Source organism: Typopeltis vanoorti, chromosome 24 (assembly GCF_054136105.1).
Source record: "Typopeltis vanoorti isolate ZY-2024b chromosome 24, IOZ_Tvanoo_1.0, whole genome shotgun sequence".
In the NCBI taxonomy this organism is placed as follows: domain Eukaryota; kingdom Metazoa; phylum Arthropoda; class Arachnida; order Uropygi; family Thelyphonidae; genus Typopeltis; species Typopeltis vanoorti.
Genome location: NC_143572.1, coordinates 74,718,096 through 74,743,415, shown reverse-complemented (window position 1 = coordinate 74,743,415; position 25,320 = coordinate 74,718,096). Strand labels below are relative to the sequence as shown.

Below are 25,320 nucleotides of genomic sequence, written 5' to 3'. Positions count from 1 at the left end.
AATTAAATAAACATGAATATAAGCAAATTTACACATTTTTGTTTATCAGATAAACATCTACAAACAAAAACCAATAGTTAATAATAAAGTTTTTACTAAACTGAAAACCTAGAATATGTATTTTTAAAATAATGAAAAAAAAAATCGGAGAAAGGCAAGAAAAATAGACAGGCCTGCAACCTTTACTTACCTCCACGTCATCGGATGATCCTGAACTTCCCATTAAGAGATAACGTAGTGTTTCAGCAATATCTATAGCAAATATCCAAAACACTAAATTCAAAATACACAACATAATTACATCATTTAAATTAAATGAATCATTACACTAATGTATATCCCTAAATCTGAACATAAATTTCTCAATATTGAAGATTAAATTTTAAAGCTAAGCTCCAATAATTTTAAAAATGATGTCAGTGCTGAGCCATTTGGTGGACATTTTTATTTGCACTAAACATGTCCACCAAAAACTCATTCGAATTTCACCATCAGCTGAAATTTGAATTTTGAACTCATTTAAATTTTGTAGGCATGTGGTGAAAGCTATTATGAATATATTCAGTTCAACTCAAGAATTTCTCAGTTTACATCAGCTAGCTGGATGAAAATATTTATACTAGAGCACATAGCAGAAGAAATCTCCCAGCTGATAACGATACATGGTCCATTTCTTTCCAGGGAAAGTAAAAATAATGGATTATGTGTATGCCTACTGCAAGTCATGAATAAAGCATCATCAGGAGAGAGAGAGAGACAAATCATCCAATAATGAAGCTGCACTATGTGGTAGAATACAGTAGGAATATGGAAGCAACTCATGTCTGAAGTGTTTAATTCTGTTGAATGTTTGTATAAGGCCTTCATATTATATTATATTATATCATATCAAAATTGTGTGACACAAAATTTGTGTCACACAATTTTGGTTCACTTTGATTTAAAAACAGCTTAAAGTTTTGAATGTTATTTTTTATAAATGAAAAATTTGAAAACAAGTCAGCAAGGAGAGTTTGGCTAGCTTCTGTTTTTTTCAGCAGTGTGCAAGAGAAAGTTTAAAATAAAATTAGTGCCTGAGCATCGTTCATATAAATAATACACATTTATAATCAAGTCAAAAGGTACATATATGTACTGTTTATGCAAGTCTAAGAACTCAGTTGTGAAAAATAGGAATATGGAAGCATCTTATACTTCCACATTCCTAAGGAAACATGCTCAACTCAATTTAATGCAAAGCATTTTGTGTATTAGTACTAGTAGAACTTGAGATGGACAAAACTCTATACTCAGAAACATGGGTCAGCACAAGCATTATTTTCCACCACAGTGAAAAAGAGTATATTTTGTCTTTACTTTATTAGATTAATCATGAAAGATAGAGGCTTTTTAAGACCCCCTGCATTAATAGGTTTTGATCTACAGTTAAATGCAAACAAATGTTTTGGAGTACTCAACTAAAGCTCTGGAGCAATATCTTAACTTGACGAAAATGACTGCCAGTGGCACACTCAGGATATAATCTTGAGTGTGTGTGTGGGGGGGGGTTGAGTAGACGATTTAAGAATACACACTACGCATTGCATAGGATCTATGACTGAGCATCTGCAGTGATCGCCAATACATAAGTAGTATAGAAATAGAAGACACAACATAAATAAAAAAATTAATTTTAATTAAGAAAAGATTTTTTGGAAAATTTTCTAGTGTTTATTTCCTTTTTCTTTGGGAGAGGGGGCTTGGCCCCCTCCCTGGGTACACCACTGATGACTGCTATGTAGAGTTTAGCTTATTTCTTTTAAACACCACCATAACTTAAAATATACAGGGAAAGATAAAACAAAAACCTCCTAATAAAAGAGAAAATGCATTTATAATTAAATACAAGTCAAATTGCTAATAGAAAGAAAAATATTATCGGTCTTAAAGAATTAAAAAATTCAAGTGCAGAGCAATATCAAAATGAATATAACAATAACTACCTTAAAATAATTTCAGAATTTTGGCATTAACTGTATGGAGTGTGATGTTAACAACAATACCATCTGTTGAAAAGACCACAGTCTAAATCCTGTCTAAGATGAGTACCTTTAGGGTTCGATGTTATATTGAGAGTGGTCAAGTAATTTAGCTCTCGTGTGAAATTAGCGATATTTATCAGTTCTGTTGTGTTTTTTTTTCATCAGAAAATTAGAGTATTAGTATTATAACATTCTTATTGTGATATTTTCAGCATGGCGCTGAAAATATTTTTCGTCACCAACGTGCCGAACATGGCAGCAAAGACCACGTTGTCCATTGATTTGAATTTGCGAGATATTATTCAGTGCAGTGCATGCGAAATATTAAGTGTCGAGAAAATTAAAGAATATGTGGAAGGAAGTTGACACTGGAGAGAGAATATGTATTAAGTGTTTTAAAAGTGAGTCTATGTTAGGCAGGCTGTTGCGTACTGGGGTGCAATGCAATGACCCCGGGCAGGCCCAATTTAGGGGTGGTATAATCAAACATGTTCATAAAAAATAGGGAATAAATAATACACTGAACTGTCAGTAGGAAATGAATAAAAATATTTTTTTTTTTACTATTTCTGTTTTTTCCTTATTTTAATATACATTCCTCTTTCGTAACAGGTTATTGTATTTCAGGATCTTTTAATTTTTAATGGGGGGAGGGGGGAGGGACAAAGAAATTTTGCACTCAGGCGGCACAAACCCATGGAACAGCCCTACTGTTATGTGACGAGAATGAAACAAATACTGACGATAAGATGGAAAATGATGTTAATAATGCCGAACATATGGCCATGGAAATAGATGGGAACAAAATGGATTCAATAAAGAAATAGCATGATTAAATGTTATCCTTTATAGGACAAAGCATGAAATTGAAAAACTGCAGAAGTGGCAAGAGTTAAGCAGGGCAGAAAAAAAAAAAAAAAAAAAAAGAAGCATGTGATCTGAAAGAATAAGAAAGACCGACCGAACAAAGAAGACAAATAAGATAAGGAGAAAATTATGTAAGGAGACTCAATAATCAGGAGAATGCTTAACGAAAGTATGAAAAAATCATGTTTCCCAGGTGGTGCAAAAATTCATAATATTAGCCACGGCTTCTGCATGCAAAAAGGTAAGTCGAAGGAAATGATTCTTGGTTGGTACCAACAATGTGAGAGGCAAGAAGTATTCTATGAGGGAGGATATAAAGGAGTTGTTAGAAGAGGAAAAACTGAAAAGTGAGGTGGTGAAGATTGTAAGTCTCCTACCATGCAATAATAGAGGTCAAACTGAGGAGGAAGGAATTGATAGCCAATGAGTCTAAGTAGATTGCGTAAAAAAAAAAAAAAAAAAAAAAAAAAAAAAGATGTAGAATTTGTGGAACTGTGGTCTCTGTTTGACGGAAAGAAAGAGATGTACAATGTGGATGGGCTGCTTCTGAATGGTTTTGGTGTTAGATGTCTGAAGAGAGCCTTGTTCACTGAGTATGACGATGTGCAAATTCAGGGAAACTTAAGCAGCTGGGTGGAAGCAAGTGAGCTTGTGTGGAGGCAACTATGAAGCGAGTGAGTACGAGAATGACCAAGTGAGGAATCTAGTTTCTCAAACAAAAATATTGAATAAGTCAATTCAGAAAGTAAAGGTGGATGGAGGTATAAAGGGATGTTGCTATTTTTATATACTAATTCCAGAAGTATCAGGAACAAGAGAGATGTTTTCAGCATTGATTAGTACAACCTCACCAAAAGTTCTAGGCATTAGTGAGACTTGGTTAACAGCAGATGTAGTTACAGGGATTGAATGTAAAGGGTTTAGAATTTTCAGAGAAGATAGAGGAGGGTGAGTACTGTTGATGATTGCAGATGAACTGCAACAAAAAAAAAACAGGAGGCAGGTGGGAGGGTGGCTGTTCATTTGAAGCAATCTGATGTGAGATTAAGACCAGTTAAGACACAATATACGGTTGATTGTTGCTATAGGCCAGGGAATTCCACAGATGATCTGGAAGATATGCATTGCCAAATTAGTACAATGAGTATAGGTCGAGTGATTATTATGGGGGACTTCAACTATGAAGATAAAGACTGGAAAGAAGAAATATCACATGGCAGAAAGGAAATACAATTTATACACCTGCTGAGAGATAATTACTTAAGGCAGCATATGATGGAAGGGACTAGGGGTTGGAGAGTATTAGACTTGGCGATAAGATCAGAAGAGCTATCCATAACCAAGTTGACGACATTGCCTCCAACTGGTAAAAGCGCCCATGGCGTCTTGACTTGGGAAATTGTAAAACATGAGGAACATTATATCAACTACAAGGCAGGTGATTATGACATGTTCAGGAATAAGCTTATATCTGTACCATGGCATAAGCACTGCAGGATAAAGATGTTAGTAGTGCATAGGATATAGATAAGGGTCATCTAGAGGAAGCAGTATTAAATTGTATAACTCAGGTAAGGAGGGTTAATTGGATAGGAGTTAGATGAATGAGTAATATCGTTAAGCACAAGCTGCAGAAGAAGAAAACTGTGCAAAGTACATAAAGAGAAAGGTGACCAGCAAACTCAGGAACAGTACAAGGGTCAGGCAAGAAAGGTGACAGCATAGCAAAATCAGATTGAGAAGAATTTAGCCTAGAAGGCCAAAGGAAATCACAAAGAGTTCTTTTATGTCGAAAATACGAGGAAGAATGACTATAGAAGATTAACCTTAATGAGTGATGATGGTCACGAGGAGACAGAAGCAGATAAAATAATTGAGTTACTGAGTGACCACTTTGCAAGCATATATCTTCCAAGTGAGGTTACTGCTTTAACGTATGTGACAGACACTAATGTGGGAACAGTGGCAGATGAATTTGAGGTCCTTACGATATTGCAGAATCTCAATGTAAATACAGTTGTGGGATTAGATTGGATATCAGCTAGGGTTTTGCGAGAATGTGCAAGAGAACTGGCAATGCCTTTGTCTAAGCTGTTTAATTTAAGTCTGAGTTCAGGTAGAGTTCCAAGGGAGTGGAAAGAGAGCAAAATTATTCCTTTGCATAAGGGAAGTTCTAAGACTACAGTAACAAAATTATAGACAAATCACTATTTCAGTTGTGATGGAAAAGCATTAGAAAAATTGGTAAAAATGAGAAGTTCAGAATGGCCAGTTAAAATATGATACCGTATGAGGGTCAACATGGCTTTATGAAGGGTCACTCATGCCTAAGTAATTTACTAACTTTTTATAATAGAATAACAGATGAGTTGGATAAAGGAAATGGTTATGCAATGATTTTGCAAAGGCATTTGACAGAATACCACACCCTGTTACACAAAATTAGAACAAATGGGGAGGGATATGACACTGGTTAAATGCATGAGTGGATGGATGCTGGACAGATATCAAAAAGTGGTATATGGAGAATCGAGACGAAAGCAGATGACTAGTGGTGTGCCACAAGGTTTAGTGCTGGCACCACTGCTATTTAATTTATACATGATACAGGAAGGGGTGCTTAAGGGTCAAAGCTGAATAACTGAGAGGAGACCTCCAGTAAGCCAGATCACAAGTATGGGACACTTCATACAGTTCTGGATGTGATAAAGGAGAGAGTTTGTTCTTAGGCGAACATATGAGAGTTGCCAATTTCATATATGGTTTAAATATGCTGACGGGTGCTTAAGGGTCAAAGCTGTATAATTGAGAGGTGATCTCCACATAGCCTTTAAAGGAATGCAGAGAACCGACAAGGCCTTCTGACCTAATGTCCAATCCTCACCTTCTCGTGGTGCACCCTTTTGGGTATCTACCTAGATACTGAACGAACGAGGATGGGCTGGCAATTTAAGATTTAGTATTAACCAAATTGTATTCTTGTTGGCTTAAACCAATATACAAAATGATGGTGCAACATGACAAAATTTCATGCTGGTTGGGGCATTGCCCGGTTAAACAAGGCCCCCGTTGTTTTCGCCAGGGCACCAGGGCGAACAGCGAAAAGTCCACTACTGGAACAAATCTGAAAGCACACCCCAACTCAACATCACCAAAGTTAAAGATCGGTATTATCAACATAAGAAGCCTGAATGGCAAAGAAATGGAGCTAGCCGAGGAATTAGATAAGTACCAGATCGACATTATAGGGGTGACTAAAGCAAAAAAGACAAAAACTGGTGAGATCTTTCTGAGCAATAAATACAAAATGTTATATTCAGGAAATGACAATCAAGGAAAAGAAGGAGTAGCCGTAGTATTCAACACAAAATATGAGGCTAATCTTCTTGAATGGCAGGCAGTTCAAGTAGAGTGATGTGGGCAAATATCAGAATGGGGAATTGGATAATGAGACTTATTTGTGCCTATGTCCCACAGAAGATTCTACTAAGGTAGAAGTCGAGGAATTTTTTGATACTTAAAAAACATATTTCGGTGATCACACCACGTTTTTTTATTATTCAGTTATATAAAACACTGAAATAATAGTTCCCGACAAGTTTCGTAAATCATAGGATTTACATCTTCAGGGGTAAATAGTATAACTTAAAGTTTAAACAAGAGAATTAATAAATACAAATCATAACCGTCTGGCTATTCATAAAACTCAAATAACAGAATGCAGATATATAACGTTGAACAATACTGGACGATGTCACGTGTGCTTGTTCTCGTTCATACAGTCCGAGCTCAGATTGAGGTAGATTTTTTATTAGAGCTGACCACACTTGATGGAGAATTAAACCTTGATTTTTATTGCATTGGGTTGGGTTTTTTAGCATATTAGCAGCTTCTTTAAATTTTCTTATATAACTGTTGTTTTCTATGTATGACATCGTCGTTTTTTGCCAGAGTACATCGTGTCCAGTGGAAGTGGTATGGAAAGCAAGACCTGTTTTTTGTTCTCTTTTGTATTGTACGTCTTTTTGGTGTTCAGCCATGCATATTTCTCCAGATCTGCCTGTCTGTCCTACGTAGCAAATCCCGCAAGAGCAATGGATTTTGTAGACTCCTGTTTTTTTAAGAGGATGATGAGGTGGTTTTGGTGGATGTAGGAATCTTGAGATTTTTTCCATAGGAAGGAAGGCTACTTTTATGTTGTGTTTGTTCATTAATTTGGATAGCTTGTCTGTAACATTTTTGATATAAGAAAGCAAGATTGTGTTTTTGTAATCCTGTTTTATTGTGTTGTTAGCTGGAGGCATTTTAAGGATTCTCTTGATGGTTTTTGTTTCATATCCATTCTGTTGGAGGATTTGTGTTAAGTATTTTAGTTCTTCATTACATCTTTCTTGTGTGCTGGAGATATTGTATGCTCTGTCTTGAAGAGTTTTAATTAAGCTTATTTTTTGTGAAGGATGGTGGTGTGAGGTTGCATTTAGAAATGCAAGAAACAAAAACCATCAAGAGAATCCTTAAAATGCCTCCAGCTAACAACAGAATAAAACAGGATTACAAAAACGCAATCTCGCTTCCTTATATCAAAAATGTTACAGACAAGCTATCCAAATTAATGAACAAACACAACATACAAGTAGCCTTCCTTCCTAAGGAAAGAAATCTCAAGATTCCTACATCCACCAAAACCACCTCATCATCCTCTTAAAAAAACTGGAGTCTACAAAATCCATTGCTCTTGCGGGATTTGCTACGTAGGACAGACAGGAAGATCTGGAGAAATACGCATGGCTGAACACCAAAAAGAGAACAAAAAATGGGTCTTGCTTTCCATACCACTTCCACTGGACACGATGTACTCTGGCAAAAAACGACGATGTCATACATAGAAAACAACAGTTATATAAGAAAATTTAAAGAAGCTGCTAATATGCTAAAAAACTCAACCCAATGCAATAAAAATCAAGGTTTAATTCTCCATCAAGTGTGGTCAGCTCTAATAAAAAATCTACCTCAATCTGAGCTTGGACTGTATGAACGAGAACAAGCACACGACATCGTCCAGTATTGTTCAACGTCAACGTTATATATCGCATTCTGTTATTTGAGTTTTATGAATAGCCAGACAGTTATGATTTGTATTTAATAATTCTCTTGTTTGAACTTTAAGTTATACTATTTACCCCTGAAGATGTAAATCCTATGATTTACGAAACTTGTCGGGAACTATTATTTCAGTGTTTTATATAACTGAAAAATAAAAAAATGTGGTGTGATCACCGAAATATGTCTTTTGAACCAATTAGCCACAGAGGTTTGCGCCTGCAAGCTGGTCCTTGTTGGGGATCTAAATAACAGAGTAGGAAATGATTGTCAGACATACAAAAATATATTGGGAAAATTTGGAGAAAAGAGCAAAGCTAATAATAATGGCAAATACCTGTTGTATTTCTGCTCAGGACATGGACTGGTTATTACTAACACCATGTTCCAACATAAAAATATGCACAAATTCACATGGAGAGAAGAGGCAAGGAATAAGAAAAGTCTCACTGACTATGTTATTGTGGATAGTGATGATTTCTCCCAGGTGCAGGACACCAGAGTATACAGAGGATTTGAAATTGGAAGCGATCACTATTTCGTCTTGAGCAGGATAAAATTGAATTTCATACTGAAAAGAATAACACGTAAGAAAGTTTTAAAGCAAATAAAAGTTGAGCAGCTCTCAGATGTGAACTGTAGACTAAAATACACAAAGATTATTTGAAGAAAAAATGAAAGAGTTTGAGAACAGGAATCAAACCTTGGAGATTCAGTGGCAAGTCTAGAAGAAAACCTGATTGATTGATTCAGCCAGAGAGGCATGTGGTGAGGTTGTCTGCAAGGATAGAAAAATAAGAACTCCATGGTGAACACAGGAAGTTAAAGAGGCAGTAAAGGAAAAGAAGAAAACATATCAAAAGTTCCTGATGTTGGATTCTGAATGAAGAGAACTTAAAATTGTTAATACTCTTTTCAGAATCCAACATAATCCACCATATCAAAGGCTACATTTGTAGATATTATTTAATGTAAATCTCTTGTTATAAACTATTATTCATATAACTACCTTTGAGTTTAGTTTTTTTTATTTAATTATTTAATCTAAGATATCTATAAATAATGAAAAGAACTCTGTATAAAAATAACGTTCAGATTATTTTATTTATTCCTATATTAATAGTAGAAGAATTTGTGTTCATCTTATTTAATTGTATATTATTTGAATTGAAAAATATCCTTTTATTTTATTTCTGTATGTAAAGGTAAAATGTTATGTAATGGTTATGTACTGCTCTAATTGTTGTCATGGAAATGGAGTTAAAAGTAGAAAGCACGAGCGTGGTAGCACATGAGTTATGGACGTGAGATGGAGTTGATATGAGCTAGACGGTGAGAACAAGTTTTGCCAGGAAAAAGGAGTGAAGGTATATATGAACGGAAAGCCAGAAAAAACGGGGGAGTCGGAGAGTCGAGACAGTCAGCAGAGCAGTCCGCACTAGAACTGGGGAACTAGGGACTGAGTTAGTTGAAGCACACAACAGAGTAAAGGCACTCAGCACTGTACAATAGACATGAGGAAATTATTTATTAGCAGCATGGAGTTAAGTAAGAGGCTGTAGTAATAATAGGAATTAAGTGCTGTAATTAAATTATGAAGGATCGAGATATAAATTGACAACTCAGAATATTGATATGGAATTCTGAAGTTAATGTTGAATTCCAGAGCTTCCAAGGAAGATTAGTGGAAAGTTGATTCTATTGCAAAGTAGTATATGAGGAATAAGTGAACTTTCTAGTGCAAGTGTGTCTGCATTTGTGATGTGCTGAGATTAATGATTAAGTTATTTTAAAGAAGATTACTTTTGAAATGTGTAGCTGCAGTGTGATAATTAACTAAAGCTTTAAGTGTGCCTCAATGAATAATATGTGTAAGGATTTATTCTGGTAAGAACAGTTGTACTTTATAGCATTTAAGAGTGAAGTTATAAGAATTAACTCCTCCTCTTAATTCCTAACATTAACTGTGATGCTTATGCTGAAATTAACCGAAGCTAGAAGATTAATAGTCTTTGCCCCTCAAAGTGATAACTACCTCTTGATTGAACTATGTGATTTCTGACTAAAGGATAATTAGAGAATACAATTGTTAAAATGTTTGCTGTGAATTTCAGTGATATTGAACTTTAGAACTATCTTTGTTTGTTAGGGAGAAATCAGATTTTAAAGACTCAATGTTTGATACCAAGAGTTGAGTGAGTGTTATGAGTTGTTGAACAGAGTTATTTTTGCATTATCTTGTATCCAAAGTATGCTTATATTTATATTATATAACCCTGCATTAAATGTTTTGTTTTATTGATTTCAATTTGTTGTTAGCCAGATTCTTTTTCACTGCACCCTTCATAAAATTATCAGACCTAGCAGGAACCTTAAATGTTGATGTTAAACTCAACCTATATATAAAAATTAGACTGCTAAAGTTAATTAATATTCGATTCCACTATTTTGCATAGGCTTAAGGGTCAAAGCTGTATAACTGAGAGGAGACCTCCACATAGCCTTTAAAGGAATGTGGAGAACCGACCAGGGCTTCTGACCTAATGTCCAATCCTCACCTTCTCGTGGTGCACCCTGTTGGGTATCTACTTTGATACTGAACGAACGAGGATGGGCTGGCAATTTGGGATTTAGCCGACCAAATTGTATTCTTATTGGTTAAACCAAAATAAAAAATGATGGTACAACATGACAAAATTTCATGCCGGCTGGGGCGTCGCCCGGTTAAACAAGGCCCCCGTTGTTTTCGCCAGGGAACCAGGGCGAACAGCAAAAAGTCAGCTACTGGAACAAATCTGAAAACAAACCCCAACTCAACATCACCAGAGTTAAAGATCGGTACTATCAACGTAAGAAGCCTGAATGGCAAAGAAATGGAGCTAGCTGAGGAATTAGATAAGTACCAGATCGACATAATAGGGGTGACTGAAACAAAAAAGACCAAAACTGGTGAGATCTTTCTGAGCAATAAATACAAAATGTTATATTCAGGCAATAACAATCAAGGAAAAGAAGGAGTAGCCATAGTATTCAACACAAAATATGAGGCTAATCTTCTTGAATGGCAGTCAGTCTCAAGTAGAGTAATGTGGGCAAATATGAGAATGGGGAACTGGACAATGAGACTTATTTGTGCCTATGGTCCCACAGAAGGTTCTACTAAGGTAGAAGTGGAGGAATTTTTTGAGGCTTTAGAAAAAGCAACTGACACAATGAAAAAGGAAAAGTTGGTCCTTGTTGGGGATCTAAATAGTAGAGTAGGAAATGATTGCGAGACATACAAAAATATTTTGGGAAAATTTGGAGAAAAGAGCAAAGCTAATAATAATGGCAAATATCTGTTGGATGTCTGCTCAGGACATGGACTGGTTATTACTAACACCATGTTCCAACATAAAAATGTGCACAAATTCACATGGAGAGAAGAGGCTAGGAATAAGAAAAGTCTCATTGACTATGTTATTGTTGATAGTGATGTTTTCTCCCTGGTGCAGGACACCAGAGTGTACAGAGGATTTGAAATTGGAAGTGATCACTATTTAGTCTTGAGCAGGATAAAATTGAATTTCATATTGAAAAGAATAACATGTAAGAAAGTTTTAAAGCGAATAAAAGTTGAGCAGCTCTCAGATGTAAACTGTAGACTAAAATACAGAAATATTATTGAAAAGAAAATGAAAGAGTTTGAGAACAGGAATCAAACCGTGGAGATTCAGTGGCAAACTCTGAAGGAAACATTGATTGATTCTGCCAGAGAGGCATTTGGTGAGGTTGTGTGCAAAGATAAAAAAATCAGAACTCCCTGGTGGACACAGGAAGTTAAAGAGGCAGTGAAGGAAAAGAAGAAAGCATATCAAAAGTTCCTGGCAAATAAGTCAGCTTTTACTCTTACAGAATACAGAGACAAATGTAAGAAAGCTAAACAGTGTGTAAAACTAGCTAAACAAAAGTCATGGGAGGACTTTGGCAAGAATATAGAAAATAAATATCAAGAAGGTGGCAAAATATTCTGGAGGTTGTTGAAGAAGCTTAGGAATGGAGGAAAGAGTGCTGTAAAAGGAATTAGAGATCATAAAGGTGAAATGAAAACAGGAGAAAAAGATATCCTTGAAGTATGGAGTAATCACTTTGAAAAACTGCTAAATGAAACAAGCAGTGATGACAGCACAGTGATAAAAAACACTGACCAGGCATGTAGTCAGGAATACATATCCATACTTGAAGTAGAAAAAGTCATCAAAGGCTTGAAATGTGGAAAGGCAGCAGGAGTAGATGATATTCGACCAGAAATGCTGAAGTATGGTGAAATAAGAGTCTTACAGTGGCTGCACTGCATAGTTCAGAAAGCCTGGACAGAGGGACGAATTCCCGATGATTGGAGTAGAGCTCTCATAGTACCCATATATAAAAAGGGAAATAAAACTGAATGTGAGAATTACAGAGGTATTTCCCTACTGAGTGTTCCTGGCAAGATCTATGCAAGTATACTTGAGAAACGGTTGAGAAGAATTGTGGAAGAAAAGCTTGGTGAAGAACAAGCTGGATTCAGGCCAAATAGAGGCTGTCAGGATCAGATCTTCACTTTACGACAAATAGTCGAGAAAGCATGGGAATATAGCAAAGATCTGTATTTAAGTTTTGTCGATTTGGAAAAGGCATATGACAAGGTGCCAAGAGAGAAGCTATTCAATAAGCTGCAGTTATATGGTGTCAATGGGGCATTATATCAAGCAATACTTAGTCTTTATTTGAGTTGTGAGTCAGCAGTTAGAATTGAAGGAAGTACAGGAAGATGGTTTAATGTTAAATCTGGTGTGAGACAAGGATGTACATTATCCCCTCTGTTATTCATTATCTATATGGATCACATTATGAAGGAATGTGGTATTAAACCTGATATCAAAATTGGAGATGTTAATATCAGCTCTTTGCTTTATGCGGATGATGTTATACTTCTAAATAAATCCGGTACAAGTCTGCAAGATTCTCTGACTAAATTGAATAGCTGTTGTAATAGATATGGTGTGAAGGTCAGCAATAAAAAGACAAAGACAATGAAAATAGGCAGAATCATTGAAAATGTCAACTGTGTTGTGAATGGAGAACCTGTGGAACAAGTAAAACATTTCAGCTACTTAGGCACAATTTTTACTGAAGATGGTAAATTAAATATAGAAATAGACAACAGAATCAGCAAAGCTGGTATCGTGGGAAGTCAATTGAATAAATTCATATGGAATAAGAAAGAAATTAGTCGGAACACTAAATGAGCTGTATACAAGACTGTGTTCAAACCAATTTTAACTTATGGATCTGAGAGCTGGGTCAGAAGTAAAACACTTGACCAAAGACTAGAGACCACAGATATGAGAGTCCTGAGAAAGATTAGAGGCGTGAACAGATGGCATCATCTGTTCACGCCTGAACAGGGGCTACAGCCAAGGTTAAGAACCACTGCTATAAAGCTAAGTTACTTGATTAGGAAAGAATAACAAGCATAATAATGAAGGGAGATTGCATTAAATAAACAAGATGAGTAATGACTTATCATAATAACACACTGCAGGAAGAGAAAGCATCTTAATTCTGCTCTGTTATTTTATGGGGAAGGGGGGGGGATAATAAAGGCAATGTCCAATAACACCTGCTAAAACATATTCCCAAGGCCATCACACTACGATATATATATATATATATATAAAGCTAAATCTTGTCTTTGCTAGGTTTCATGTACACTTAGAAAGGGAATATGTGCTGTCAATAGACTGGTCAAGGGATTGAGATATAGACAATGTTAACATACAGTATGATAAGCACACAAAGTGATAAAGTTCAAAGGGAAAAACTGAAATGTGCTAATTTGCAGCAAACACAGATTGCCATCAAAATGTGTTCTTTTTCATCATGACAGAAATTAATCTCATTCTGCCAGTGGAACCAGTAAAACATTTTAATAACTTTAGTAGTGAACAAAGGATTTTGACTATAGGATGGACAAAGAATAGAAAAGAGCACCAAGTAATTTTCACTATTTCTATTTTCCTAAAAATTAATTTAATGATGAGGGCAAGAAACAGTGCATATTTAGCTGGAAGAAAATTGAAAACACTCATCTCAGATAGGATTAAGAAGACTATCAACAATTAAACCTACTAGAAAAGCTAAGCGTACACTGATACAATAAAGTCAATTCTTAGATATAGCAAACAGGTAAAAATTCACTCATTACAAGAAACTATCAAATCATCCAGCAAAACCCTACAGCATCAAAATCATGCTAAGTAAGATTCAATATAATTGCAAAAAACAATAAACTATTTCTTTGGTCATGTTAGTTCACTATAACAAGAAAGACTGTACTGGTAAAAGTTTATATAGTCTGCTTTTCCATATTTAACAAAAATAAATAATAAACTGCATGTATTTTTATTTTATTTTTTTTTATATTCCCTTCTAATACAATTTCCAGTAATAAATACTAATGCTTGGGTAAAGAAAGGTAAAAATAAATCAACCTAGTTTGCTGCTATGTTGACCACATGAATGAAGTATTCAGGATATTAAGAAATCTCAATGTAAATCTCAATAAAAAGACATCGGGTTGAATGAGATATAAGCCTGTATGTTACAAGCTGATCTCTCAAAAAAACGAGTGTCCCTAACCACTGTTTAAATCTATGCACTGATAGAGTACTTGGTGAGCCTAAGGCAACTTCTACTGCACTCAGGAGTGATGATAAGGTATTCGAAAATTTGATTAAGGGAAGTATTCTGGAAAGTGTGAATAGGTGCAAGGTACTCTATGCATGGGGGGGGGGGTTCAACAATGAAGTGACAACCAATCGCAAAATCATTTGATAATTGATAATATATTGGATGGAACCCTATACATTGGAGCATATGGAGATGGACATGATGCTAGTGACAAAAGAGTGGCTGATGATAAATGGCAGAGAACTCAAAGAGAAGGCAGATGACCACAGGGCTCAATTACTAGAACTGCTGTTGTCAATTGTACATCAATAATAATAATAATGATTTTATAGGGAAAATCCAATGCTAAACCAGAGAGAGAGAGAGAGAGAGAGCAATTGTTAATAAAGATGATAAAAATACTGTAGGATAATCAAAATGGACAGTTAGTTTAGGCAAAGGATACTGGCTGCCAATTCAACGTGCCAAAGGGAAAGTTATGCACTTCACAATGAAAAAACTAAAGGTTATGAATTATATAGCTAGAACTGGACTGCAAAAAATTGATGAGGGTAGAGATTTAGGAGTAACAGTGGGGGGGGGGGGGGAGAGTAAGAGGATTGAGATTAGAACACATACTGTAAAAATGGGCAGAATATCTCAAAGGCAGCACTTGCATGTTAACCCTAATTATAAGGAACTGATATGATCATATCTGAACTACTGGACTAACCTGAACTATCCAAACAAAACACAGATTTTGACGTCTTGGTTTCTTTGTCCTCACACTCTTGTGAGGACATGGAAGTGGTAGATAAAAGGGCTAGACTTGCAAGTGACCAAGATGATGACTGGTTTGCAGAGTTAAGCAGAGTGTTCCCTACGAATAGAGTGAACACTTGTGGATAAGCAGAAAAGAGAGGATATGAGAGAAACATAAGTCACCAAAGAAGTTTTATAGAGTAAATGCTAAAGAACTGTTCTAATATATAACTGGATGAGAGAAAACAAGGGGTCATTCTCGAAAGTTGCGTAAGAGTGTGGTTGAACACTAGATGGGTAGACTAGATTTTATGCATGGAATTGGTTGCTAGAGACAGTCAGGAGTGCTGTGCAAGAAACAAGTTTAAGGAGGAAGGGGGGGAAAGAATGATAAGCCCTGCACCAATAACAATTGATGTATACTTCTAGCAATTGGATGTGCCCATGTAACAATATAATCTAAATGAGAGCAAATATATTACTTATAAGTTAATAAATCACTCTCAGCATTCTGCAGTTCATTAAATCCCAATTATTTCCATAGTAGCATTTCTTTTCCAGACAAGTACAGCTAACCATTACTGTCATGCAGCAAGGAAAGATTTTTTTTTTCTATCTTTATTCATTTCATTTTTTTTTTTTTTTTTTTTGTATCTTTATTTTTACATGGTCTGGAAATCCTGCTCTACAGACAGATTTTTTTCAAGCTAATTCAGACCTCCAATAAGTGGGATGATGAGCTCACAGCAGAAATGAAATTTGCCCCAACCTAAAACACTGAAAATTGCAACTATTCACAGAAAATATTCAGGTCATTCACTCACCAAGCTGCATTGTCTGTTCATACTGAACTGACTGAGCTTGATCACATGCTAACTCTCAAATTCATGGAAATTTTGATAAACCAACCATCATCATAACAAGACATGGAAGGCTGAACAAACAGTTTATGTCTTTAACTTATTACCCAACATCAGCTTTGTTTATTCTGTTATCTACTTCTATAATTAATTTGACATTATCATTAAAAACTGCACTTAAATTGTTAAAACATGTTACTTATTCTGGGGTCATTCCATTAGGGAACTGAAGTCGCATACTTTTCAATTTAGATGAAGGCAAATTATTTTGTCACCTCATCCTTTGGATGAAATTTTTTTGTTTTGATATTTTCGGTCCTATTAATTATGGCAGTCATTTATTCACTGGCCCTAGAAAATTTTCACACTTTCAGAGGACTTTATAATTAATCACAACTTATTTCCATTTCCAGATTTATTATCAGCCTCACACGAGAGAGATCCCAAAAACTACGGCTCAAAAATGTCGCATGTATGGTTGAAAGCCAGAACAGAATTTCTTGATGTGTTTTTTGAAAACCTGAAGGTTGTAAGAAATGAAGGCAAAGGATGAGAAGTTGGCTTAATAAGTTTGAAGTTGAGATGTACATGGGTATCTTCACTAGCAGCTGCTCATGTTCACATATGGTTAGAGGAAAGCAGAAGGATGATGTAGTCACCATTTCAGTGGAACTGCATATATAGAAATATCTATAGGGAATCTGTGAGGGAGGAATTATCAATTAAGTGAAGTAACTCACTTCTGAATACAATCAAGCATTTTGAAAAAGGAGGTTTGGGTGCACCATCCCAAATGCAGGAACAACATTTGAAGGTTGGCCAGATTTGAGCTTTATAAAGTGTCAGGAATTGAGCAGGAAGGAAGTACTGTTCGGAAAGTAAAAATATGCATCTTTTTGGAGGCTGAAGAGGCTATCGACTCAATGTGCTTATGTCAGGATAGATGAAATAAGTTTATCCAAAAAGAGAAACTGATCCTGGTTAGCAAGAAGAATATTAAGGAAGAGAGACATGGTCTTTCCTCTTGATGTTGAGACAGGACTGCATTTTTATAGTATTAAAATTCATCAGGTTGTTTTTACCTCACTTGATTGGCATTAAAGATTATAACCCTTGGTTAAAGAACTGGGGTGCTTAAGGGTCAAAGCTGTATAACTGAGAGGAGAGCTCCACATAGCCTTTAAAGGAATGCGGAGAACCGACCAGGGCTTCTGACCTATTGTCCAATCCTCACCTTCTCGTGGTGCACCCTGTTGGGTATCTACTTTGATACTGAACGAACGAGGATGGGCTGGCAATTTGGGATTTAGCCAACCAAATTGTATTCTTATCGGTTAAACCAAAATAAAAAATGATGGTACAACATAACAAAATTTCATGCCGGCTGGGGCGTCGCCCGGTTAAACAAGGCCCCCGTTGTTTTTGCCAGGGAACCAGGGTGAACAGCGAAAAGTCAGCTACTGGAATAAATCTGAACACAAACCCCAACTCAACATTACCAGAGTTAAAGATTGGTACTATCAACATAAGAAGCCTGAATGGCAAAGAAATGGAGCTAGCTGAGGAATTAGATAAGTACCAGATCGACATAATAGGGGTGACTGAAACAAAAAAGACCACAACTGGTGAGATCTTTCTGAGCAATAAATACAAAATGTTATATTCAGGCAATGACAATCAAGGAAGAGAAGGAGTAGCCATAGTATTCAACACAAAATACGAGGCTAATCTTCTTGAATGGCAGTCAGTCTCAAGTAGAGTAATGTGGGCAAATATGAGAATGGGGAACTGGACAATGAGACTTATTTGTGCCTATGGTCCCACAGAAGGTTCTACTAAGGTAGAAGTGGAGGAATTTTTTGATGCTTTAGAAATAGCAACTGACACAATGAAAAATGAAAAGTTGGTCCTTGTTGGGGATCTAAACAGCAGAGTAGGAAATGATTGTGAGACATACAAAAATATTTTGGGAAAATTTGGAGAAAAGAGCAAAGCTAATAATAATGGCAAATATCTGTTGGATTTCTGCTCAGGACATGGACTGGTTATTACTAACACCATGTTGAAACATAAAAATGTGCACAAATTCACATGGAGAGAAGAGGCAAGGAATAAGAAAAGTCTCTGTTCGCTCGTTGTTGACCACGGTCCTCTCTGTTCAATTTTCTGCACTCAAAATTTGGTTTCTTCTTTGTCGATTTCGGTGAATGTTTTTATCACTGTCTTCGCGTGGCAAGTAAAGTTACTTGGGAACACTTTCAAGCTTTCTTCTTTTCCTTCACTGCCTCTTTAACTTCCTGTGTCCACCAGGGAGTTCTGGTTTTTATTGTTGATAGTGATGTTTTCTCCCTGGTGCAGGACACCAGAGTGTACAGAGGATTTGAAATTGGAAGTGATCACTATTTAGTCTTGAGCAGGATAAAATTGAATTTCATATTGAAAAGAATAACATGTAAGAAAGTTTTAAAGCGAATAAAAGTTGAGCAGCTCTCAGATGTGAACTGTAGACTAAAATACAGAAAGATTATTGAAAAGAAAATGAAAGAGTTTGAGAACAGGAATCAAACCGTGGAGATTCAGTGGCAAACTCTGAAGACAACATTGATTAATTCTGCCAGAGAGGCATGTGGTGAGGTTGTGTGCAAGGATAAAAAAATCAGAACTCCCTGGTGGACACAGGAAGTTAAAGAGGCAGTGAAGGAAAAGAAGAAAGCATATCAAAAGTTCCTGGCAAATAAGTCAGCTTTTACTCTTACAGAATACAGAGACAAATGTAAGAAAGCTAAACAGTGTGTAAAACTAGCTAAACAAAAGTCATGGGAGGACTTTGGCAAGAATATAGAAAATAAATATCAAGAAGGTGACAAAATATTCTGAAGGTTGTTGAAGAAGCTTAGGAATGGAGGAAAGAGTGCTGTAAAAGGAATTAGAGATGATAAAGGTGACATGAAAACAGGAGAAAAAGATATCCTTGAAGTATGGAGTAATGACTTTGAAAAACTGCTAAATGAAACAAGCAGTGATGACAACACAGTGGTAAAAAATACTGACAAGGCATGCAGTCAGGAATACATATCCATACTTGAAGTAGAAAAAGCCATCAAAGGCTTGAAATGTGGAAAGGCAGCAGGAGTAGATGATATTCGACCAGAAATGCTGAAGTATGGTGGTATAAAAGTCTTACAGTGGCTGCACTGCATAGTTCAGAAAGCCTTGACAGAGGGACGAATTCCCGATGATTGGAGTAGAGCTCTCATAGTACCTATACATAAAAAGGGAAATAAAACTGAATGTGAGAATTACAGAGGTATTTCCCTACTGAGTGTTCCTGGCAAGATCTATGCAAGTATACTTGAGAAACGGTTGAGAAGAATTGTGGAAGAAAAGCTTGGTGAAGAACAAGCTGGATTCGGGCCAAATAGAGGCTGTCAGGATCAGATCTTCACTTTACGACAAATAGTCGAGAAAGCATGGGAATATAACAAAGATCTGTATTTAAGTTTTGTCGATTTGGAAAAGGCATATGACAACGTGCCAAGAGAGAAGCTATTCAATACGCTGCAGTTATATGGTGTCAATGGGGCATTATATCATTATGTCTTTATTTGAGTTGTAAGTCAGCAGTTAGAATTGAAGGAAGTACAGGAAGATGGTTTAATGTTAAATCTGGTGTGAGACAAGGATGTACATTATCCCCTCTGTTATTCATTATCTATATGGATCACATTATGAAGGAAAGTGGTATTAAACCTGATATCAAAATTGGAGATGTTAATGTCAGCTCTTTGCTTTATGCGGATGATGTTATATTTCTAAATAAATCTGCTACAAGTCTACAAGATTCTCTGACTAAATTGAATAGCTGTTGTAATAGATATGGTATGAAGGTCAGCAATAAAAATACAATGACAATGAAAATAGGCAGAATCATTGAAAATGTCAACTGTGTTGTGAATGGAGAACCTGTGGAACAAGTAAAACATTTCAGCTACTTAGGCACGATTTTTACTGAAGATGGTAAATTAAATATAGAAATAGACAACAGAATCAGCAAAGCTGGTATGGTGGGAAGTCAATTGAATAAATTCATATGGAATAAGAGAGAAATTAGTCGGAACACTAAATTAGCTGTATACAAGACTGTGTTCAAACCAATTTTGACTTATGGATCTGAGAGCTGGGTCAGAAGTAAAACACTTTACCAAAGACTAGAGACCGCAGATATGAGAGTCCTGAGAAAGATTAGAGGCGTGAACAGATGGCATCAATGGCATATCATATTAAAAACGAGGATATTAGGAAAGAACTTGACATTGTCAGCATCCAGGAATGCGTTAGCAGAGCTAATCTCAGATGGTATGGTCACTTAAATAGAATGGGAGAGGAAAGATTAGCAAAACAAGTGTTCTCTGCCAGGTTGGCAGGAAAACGACCCAGAGGAAGACCAAGATATAGGTGGATTGATACGGTACAAAGTGCCTTAGACGATAGAAATATAAGATCTGATAATGTTGGAGTCTTGACAAGTAACAGACTGATTTGGAGGAAAATTGTAGATAGGAAGTTAGTAATGATGTAATTTTTTCATGTAGTACTGTCATATCCTGTACACCCCTTGAGGGTACATGGCAGGAATTTGATGATGATGATGGTTAAAGAACTTGAAGCATGAGTTACCTCAGCACTACAAGGTTCTGAAAATGAGGAATGGATAGGAATGTCAGAGAGAGAAGACCCGAGATATATAATTGGAAGAGTGTAGGTAACAAGATCACTGAGCCCTAGGATACACCAGCATTAAATGAAAAATCTGGTGAAAGAAAACCATCCACCATGATCTACAATGGACATCAGAAGAGGAAGCTAGCAATCCACTCACAAAGGGAAGAAGGAACACCATAAGATGGTAAGAAGGCCATGATATCAGAATCAATCAAATGCCTTTGAAGTATCAAAAGTGAGTTTGTCCAAATGTTCTTCATTCATAGATGAAAGGTCAGCTCAGAGATCCACTGTGGAACAAGAATGGTGGAATCCACATTGGTAATCAATAAGTAACTGGTGAATCTCCAAGAGTGAAGAAGTTGACCTGTTCCATCATTTTTGAGAATAGCAAAGCCTGATATTTCAGGGTAATAGTTATAGTTGACTCTTAGATCTCTTTCCAGAATCAGGCTGGATAAAAGCTTGTATCAAAGAAGTTTGATAGATGAGTATGAGAGCTTGAAAAGACAATACAAGATGAATATAAGCTCTGGAGCACAATCTCTTAGTACAACTGGAAGAACACCATTAGGGATAGGAGACACTGTTATCAAGTCTAGAGTATTTTTCTGATCCTTCAGATTAGGCATAGCATAGATAGTTTGTAGAATAGATGGAGGAGACCTGCCTTGGTTGTTAAAGTGAAAGGAAATAACTGATGTCAAGAGGTCTGCCTTATCTTTAGATGTTATCATTGTAGCATCAGGATGTGCGAGAGAGGTGAAAACACAGAAAGACAGAAGTTTCATATCACAGTCTTGGTGAGGGACCAAAAGGCCCAATTGCCATTTGGACAAAAGTCAAATTTAGTGCATTTGGATCTTACAAAGTCTCCTTTGGATTTTTATTCCCCCTCCAGTTGTTACAAGCCACAGCATAAGATGAGTGAGAGTCTAAAGTTTTTGACTAGAGCCATTATGCTGAATTATTTTTTGGTATCAACTGCTTCAGCAGAATTGCTAGAGATCCGGAGTTTGGATAAGGGTCGAATTAAAGCATTCATCCCGGTCAGAATAATTTCTGTTATTAGATCAGAAGAGAAGGAAATATCAAATAATGGAAACAAAACTTAGATGTCTCAAAGATCATTCCAACTGGCACCATTATAAAATACAAGGCCAAGAATGACTGGGAAAAAGGCAATTTGTAGAAAAGGGGACATGGAAAAGGATATGGTCAGACTTGCCAAGAGGAGAGCTAATATGAAAAACATATATGGAGGGAGAGCTGGTTGAGAAAAGTCCCACGATGATGGGAGAATGATGATTATCTGGAATTCTGGTAGGTTGTTGATCAATGTGTGTTAAATCATTACTGATAAGCAGACAAGTCAACTTTTTTCCAAGCTCAGTCTGTAAAGTCAGAGGAAGCCAGTGTGAATTATGGATGCTGAAATCACCAAGGAAGATTATCTCACTGTTATGGCAATTAGACTGTATGTATTCAACTTCCAGAGATAGTCAAATTGGTTGGTGAATTCATTGGAGTTAGACGAATGGTAGATGAAGCAAATGAAAGCAACACAATGAAGTAAGGAAATCTTTAGCCAAAATAGATCATATAAAAGGAGATTTCTAGGTCCAATAACCTCTGGCATTGGATATCACACCTGACAAGTACAAAAATCCCATCCTCGATACGAAAGTTATTGATTACGTTTCATTGAAAACGTAATGAGGAAAGTTAAGGTGAGATGTTGTTGTGGTTCCGTGATGAATAACATATCAGGTTCAGATGTCTGTAGATGGTTGTGCACAATCTTGATATTAGAATCAAAACCTATGGTGTTGGTAAAGTCAATAAATGGTAGATGCAGCACGGTTTCTGAAATTTTTTTTTAATGGAATTGATTTTTCCAGAAATTTATTTTTTGGTGCTTTTTTGTGGAAGTTTATTTTTTTTTAAACAGTAGCTAGAAATTGGCCTGATTGGTTGAGTGGTTAGTGTATCAACTCTTCAGCCAAAAGTCTACAGGTTCAAATCCCACCATGGACATGAATGATTGTGATTGTCTGTTAAAATACTAGTGGTGGTTGTGGGCAGTAGACAGCGTTGGTGTAGATCAGGGCTATTCAAAGCACTGCCCGTGGGCCACATGCAGCCCGCTTGTGGGTTTTGATTTTTACAAGCGAATAAATAAAATAACAATTTGAATTGAATGTATATTAAATATTTTAATTCTATCACCAATCGATAATCTCGCTGTTGGTAATTTTATTTGGTGTTTTTACATCACTATATACCCACGTGTTCTTTGAATATTAGATGTGTCAAGTAAGCGTTCTTACACTGTTTTGTTCCAATGTGCACTCTGGGCATTCACGGGGGAACATGAGCGAACGATTAGCGTTATTTGTTTGTTCAACTATCAATGCTGTGTCGCTACTGCTTACCATATTACTAGATACATATTGTGATGCAGCCCTCGGATAAATCTTTTTTTTTTTAATGCGGCCCCACGGATTACCTAAGTTTGGACAGCGCTGGTGAAGATGATGCAGTTTGCTGTGGTTGGTTGATTCAGTGGTAGAGGCGGAGAGTTGTAGAGTGGGTGTCCTCCCTCAACGAGTCCTTGGAGATGTCATGTACTAATAATAATAAAATTTTTGTACTGTCTATCATGGTTTCAAGTAAATCAATGGAAAATTAAAAGATCAGGAGAATGTAGTGGGAGTGAAGAACTCAAGGGTCACCATTCCCACACAGAAAGTGCCCATCCAATCCAAGCATAACAATAGCATCATACACTGACCTCTGCAAATCACTATACTCAGACTCCTTCCAGGAACAACCTGCCAAAATAAGCAGTAACAGGATTATTTACTAGTTGATTGAGAAGACTACTTTCCTTGTTCAAGTCTACTACCTTGCTAATGGCTTTACAGATTCCTATGTCAACAAAATCATTGATAAGTTAAGGGGATAAAAATCCCTTATTGTTTTTCAGCCAGTAAGCGAAACTAAGATCAAAAACTACGATCTGGATGTTTCATGCCGACGAATTGTCGGTGGATCCAAGCGTAAGTGACCACTTGGTAGTGCCACACCACGGCAACTCGTTGCAAAGGTGGAGCAAGTTCCCTCACTATTCTTGATATTTTCTCATAATGTAAAAACACACAGCTCCTATGAGATGTAGTACTGTTTACATTATGAGGAGAGGTCACTACCCAGACTGTTTCAACCTTTTTTGAGGTCTCATCAGTGAGTAGCTAGACCTAGAATATCAGAGTTTAAGTGAAAAGAACTTGCATACTTTTGCTATACGATTGCCCAAAAGGTGTGTCACTATATTATGCTATAACATATTCTAACTAAGAAGAAAAGCCAAAACGGTTATTTTTTCTGGCGAGGTTGATAAGTTAAGGGGATAAAAATCCCTTATTGTTTTTCAGCCAGTAAGCGAAACTAAGATCAAAAACTACGATCTGAACGTTTCATGCCGACGAGCTGTCGGCGGATCCAAGCGTAAGTGACCACTTGGTAGTGCCACACCACGGCAACTCATCCCCTTAACTTATCAACCTCGCCAGAAAAAATAGCCGTTTTGGCTTTTCTTCTTAGTTAGAATATGTTATAACATAATATAGTGACATACCTTTCGGGCAATCGTATAGCAAAAGTATGCAAGTTCTTTTCACTTAAACTCTGATATTCTAGGTCTAGCTACTCACTGATGGGATCTCAAAAAAGGTTGAAACTGGTCTAGGTAGTGACCTCTCCTCATAATGTAAAACAGTACTACATCTCCTAGGAGCTGTGTGTTTTTACATTATGAGAAAATATCAAGAATAGTGAGGGAGCTTGCTCCACCTTTGCAACGAGTTGCTGTGGTGTGGCACTACCAAGTGGTCACTTACGCTTGGATCCGCCGACAGTTCGTCAGCATGAAACGTTCAGATCGTAGTTTTTGATCTTAGTTTCGCTTACTGGCTGAAAAACAATAAGGGATTTTTATTCCCTTAACTTATCAACCTCGCCAGAAAAAATAGCCGTTTTGGCTTTTCTTCTTAAAATCATTGATAGTTAAAGAGTTTCCATGTCATCTGCCTCTTGTGATGCATTAAAATTAAAATGCATCAAAAATTTAATGCGTTGCATTTAAAAAAATAAAATAAAATAAAAATAATCAGAAATTGGTTAATCTGAAAATCAGTTATTGATTTTAAAACCCTCTGAAACTGAAAATTCTGTGGAGCTGCCAAATAAAATTGGGTGCCAGGGAAAATACCAGATAACTAACTGCCATCAAA

General features: G+C 36.4%; 1 protein-coding gene across 8 annotated transcripts in view; it reads right to left on the bottom strand.

Annotated features, from left to right (window-relative positions):
• Positions 1 to 25,320, bottom strand: part of ctrip (E3 ubiquitin-protein ligase ctrip) — an 817,513-nt gene that overhangs the window by 367,532 nt on the left and 424,661 nt on the right. For all 8 annotated transcript variants that reach the window (XM_090413730.1, XM_090413731.1, XM_090413729.1 and 5 more), the window contains one exon: positions 191 to 252. In XM_090413730.1, coding sequence (XP_090269856.1) covers positions 191 to 252 — 62 coding nt within the window. The remainder of the gene's footprint in view (positions 1 to 190; positions 253 to 25,320) is intronic.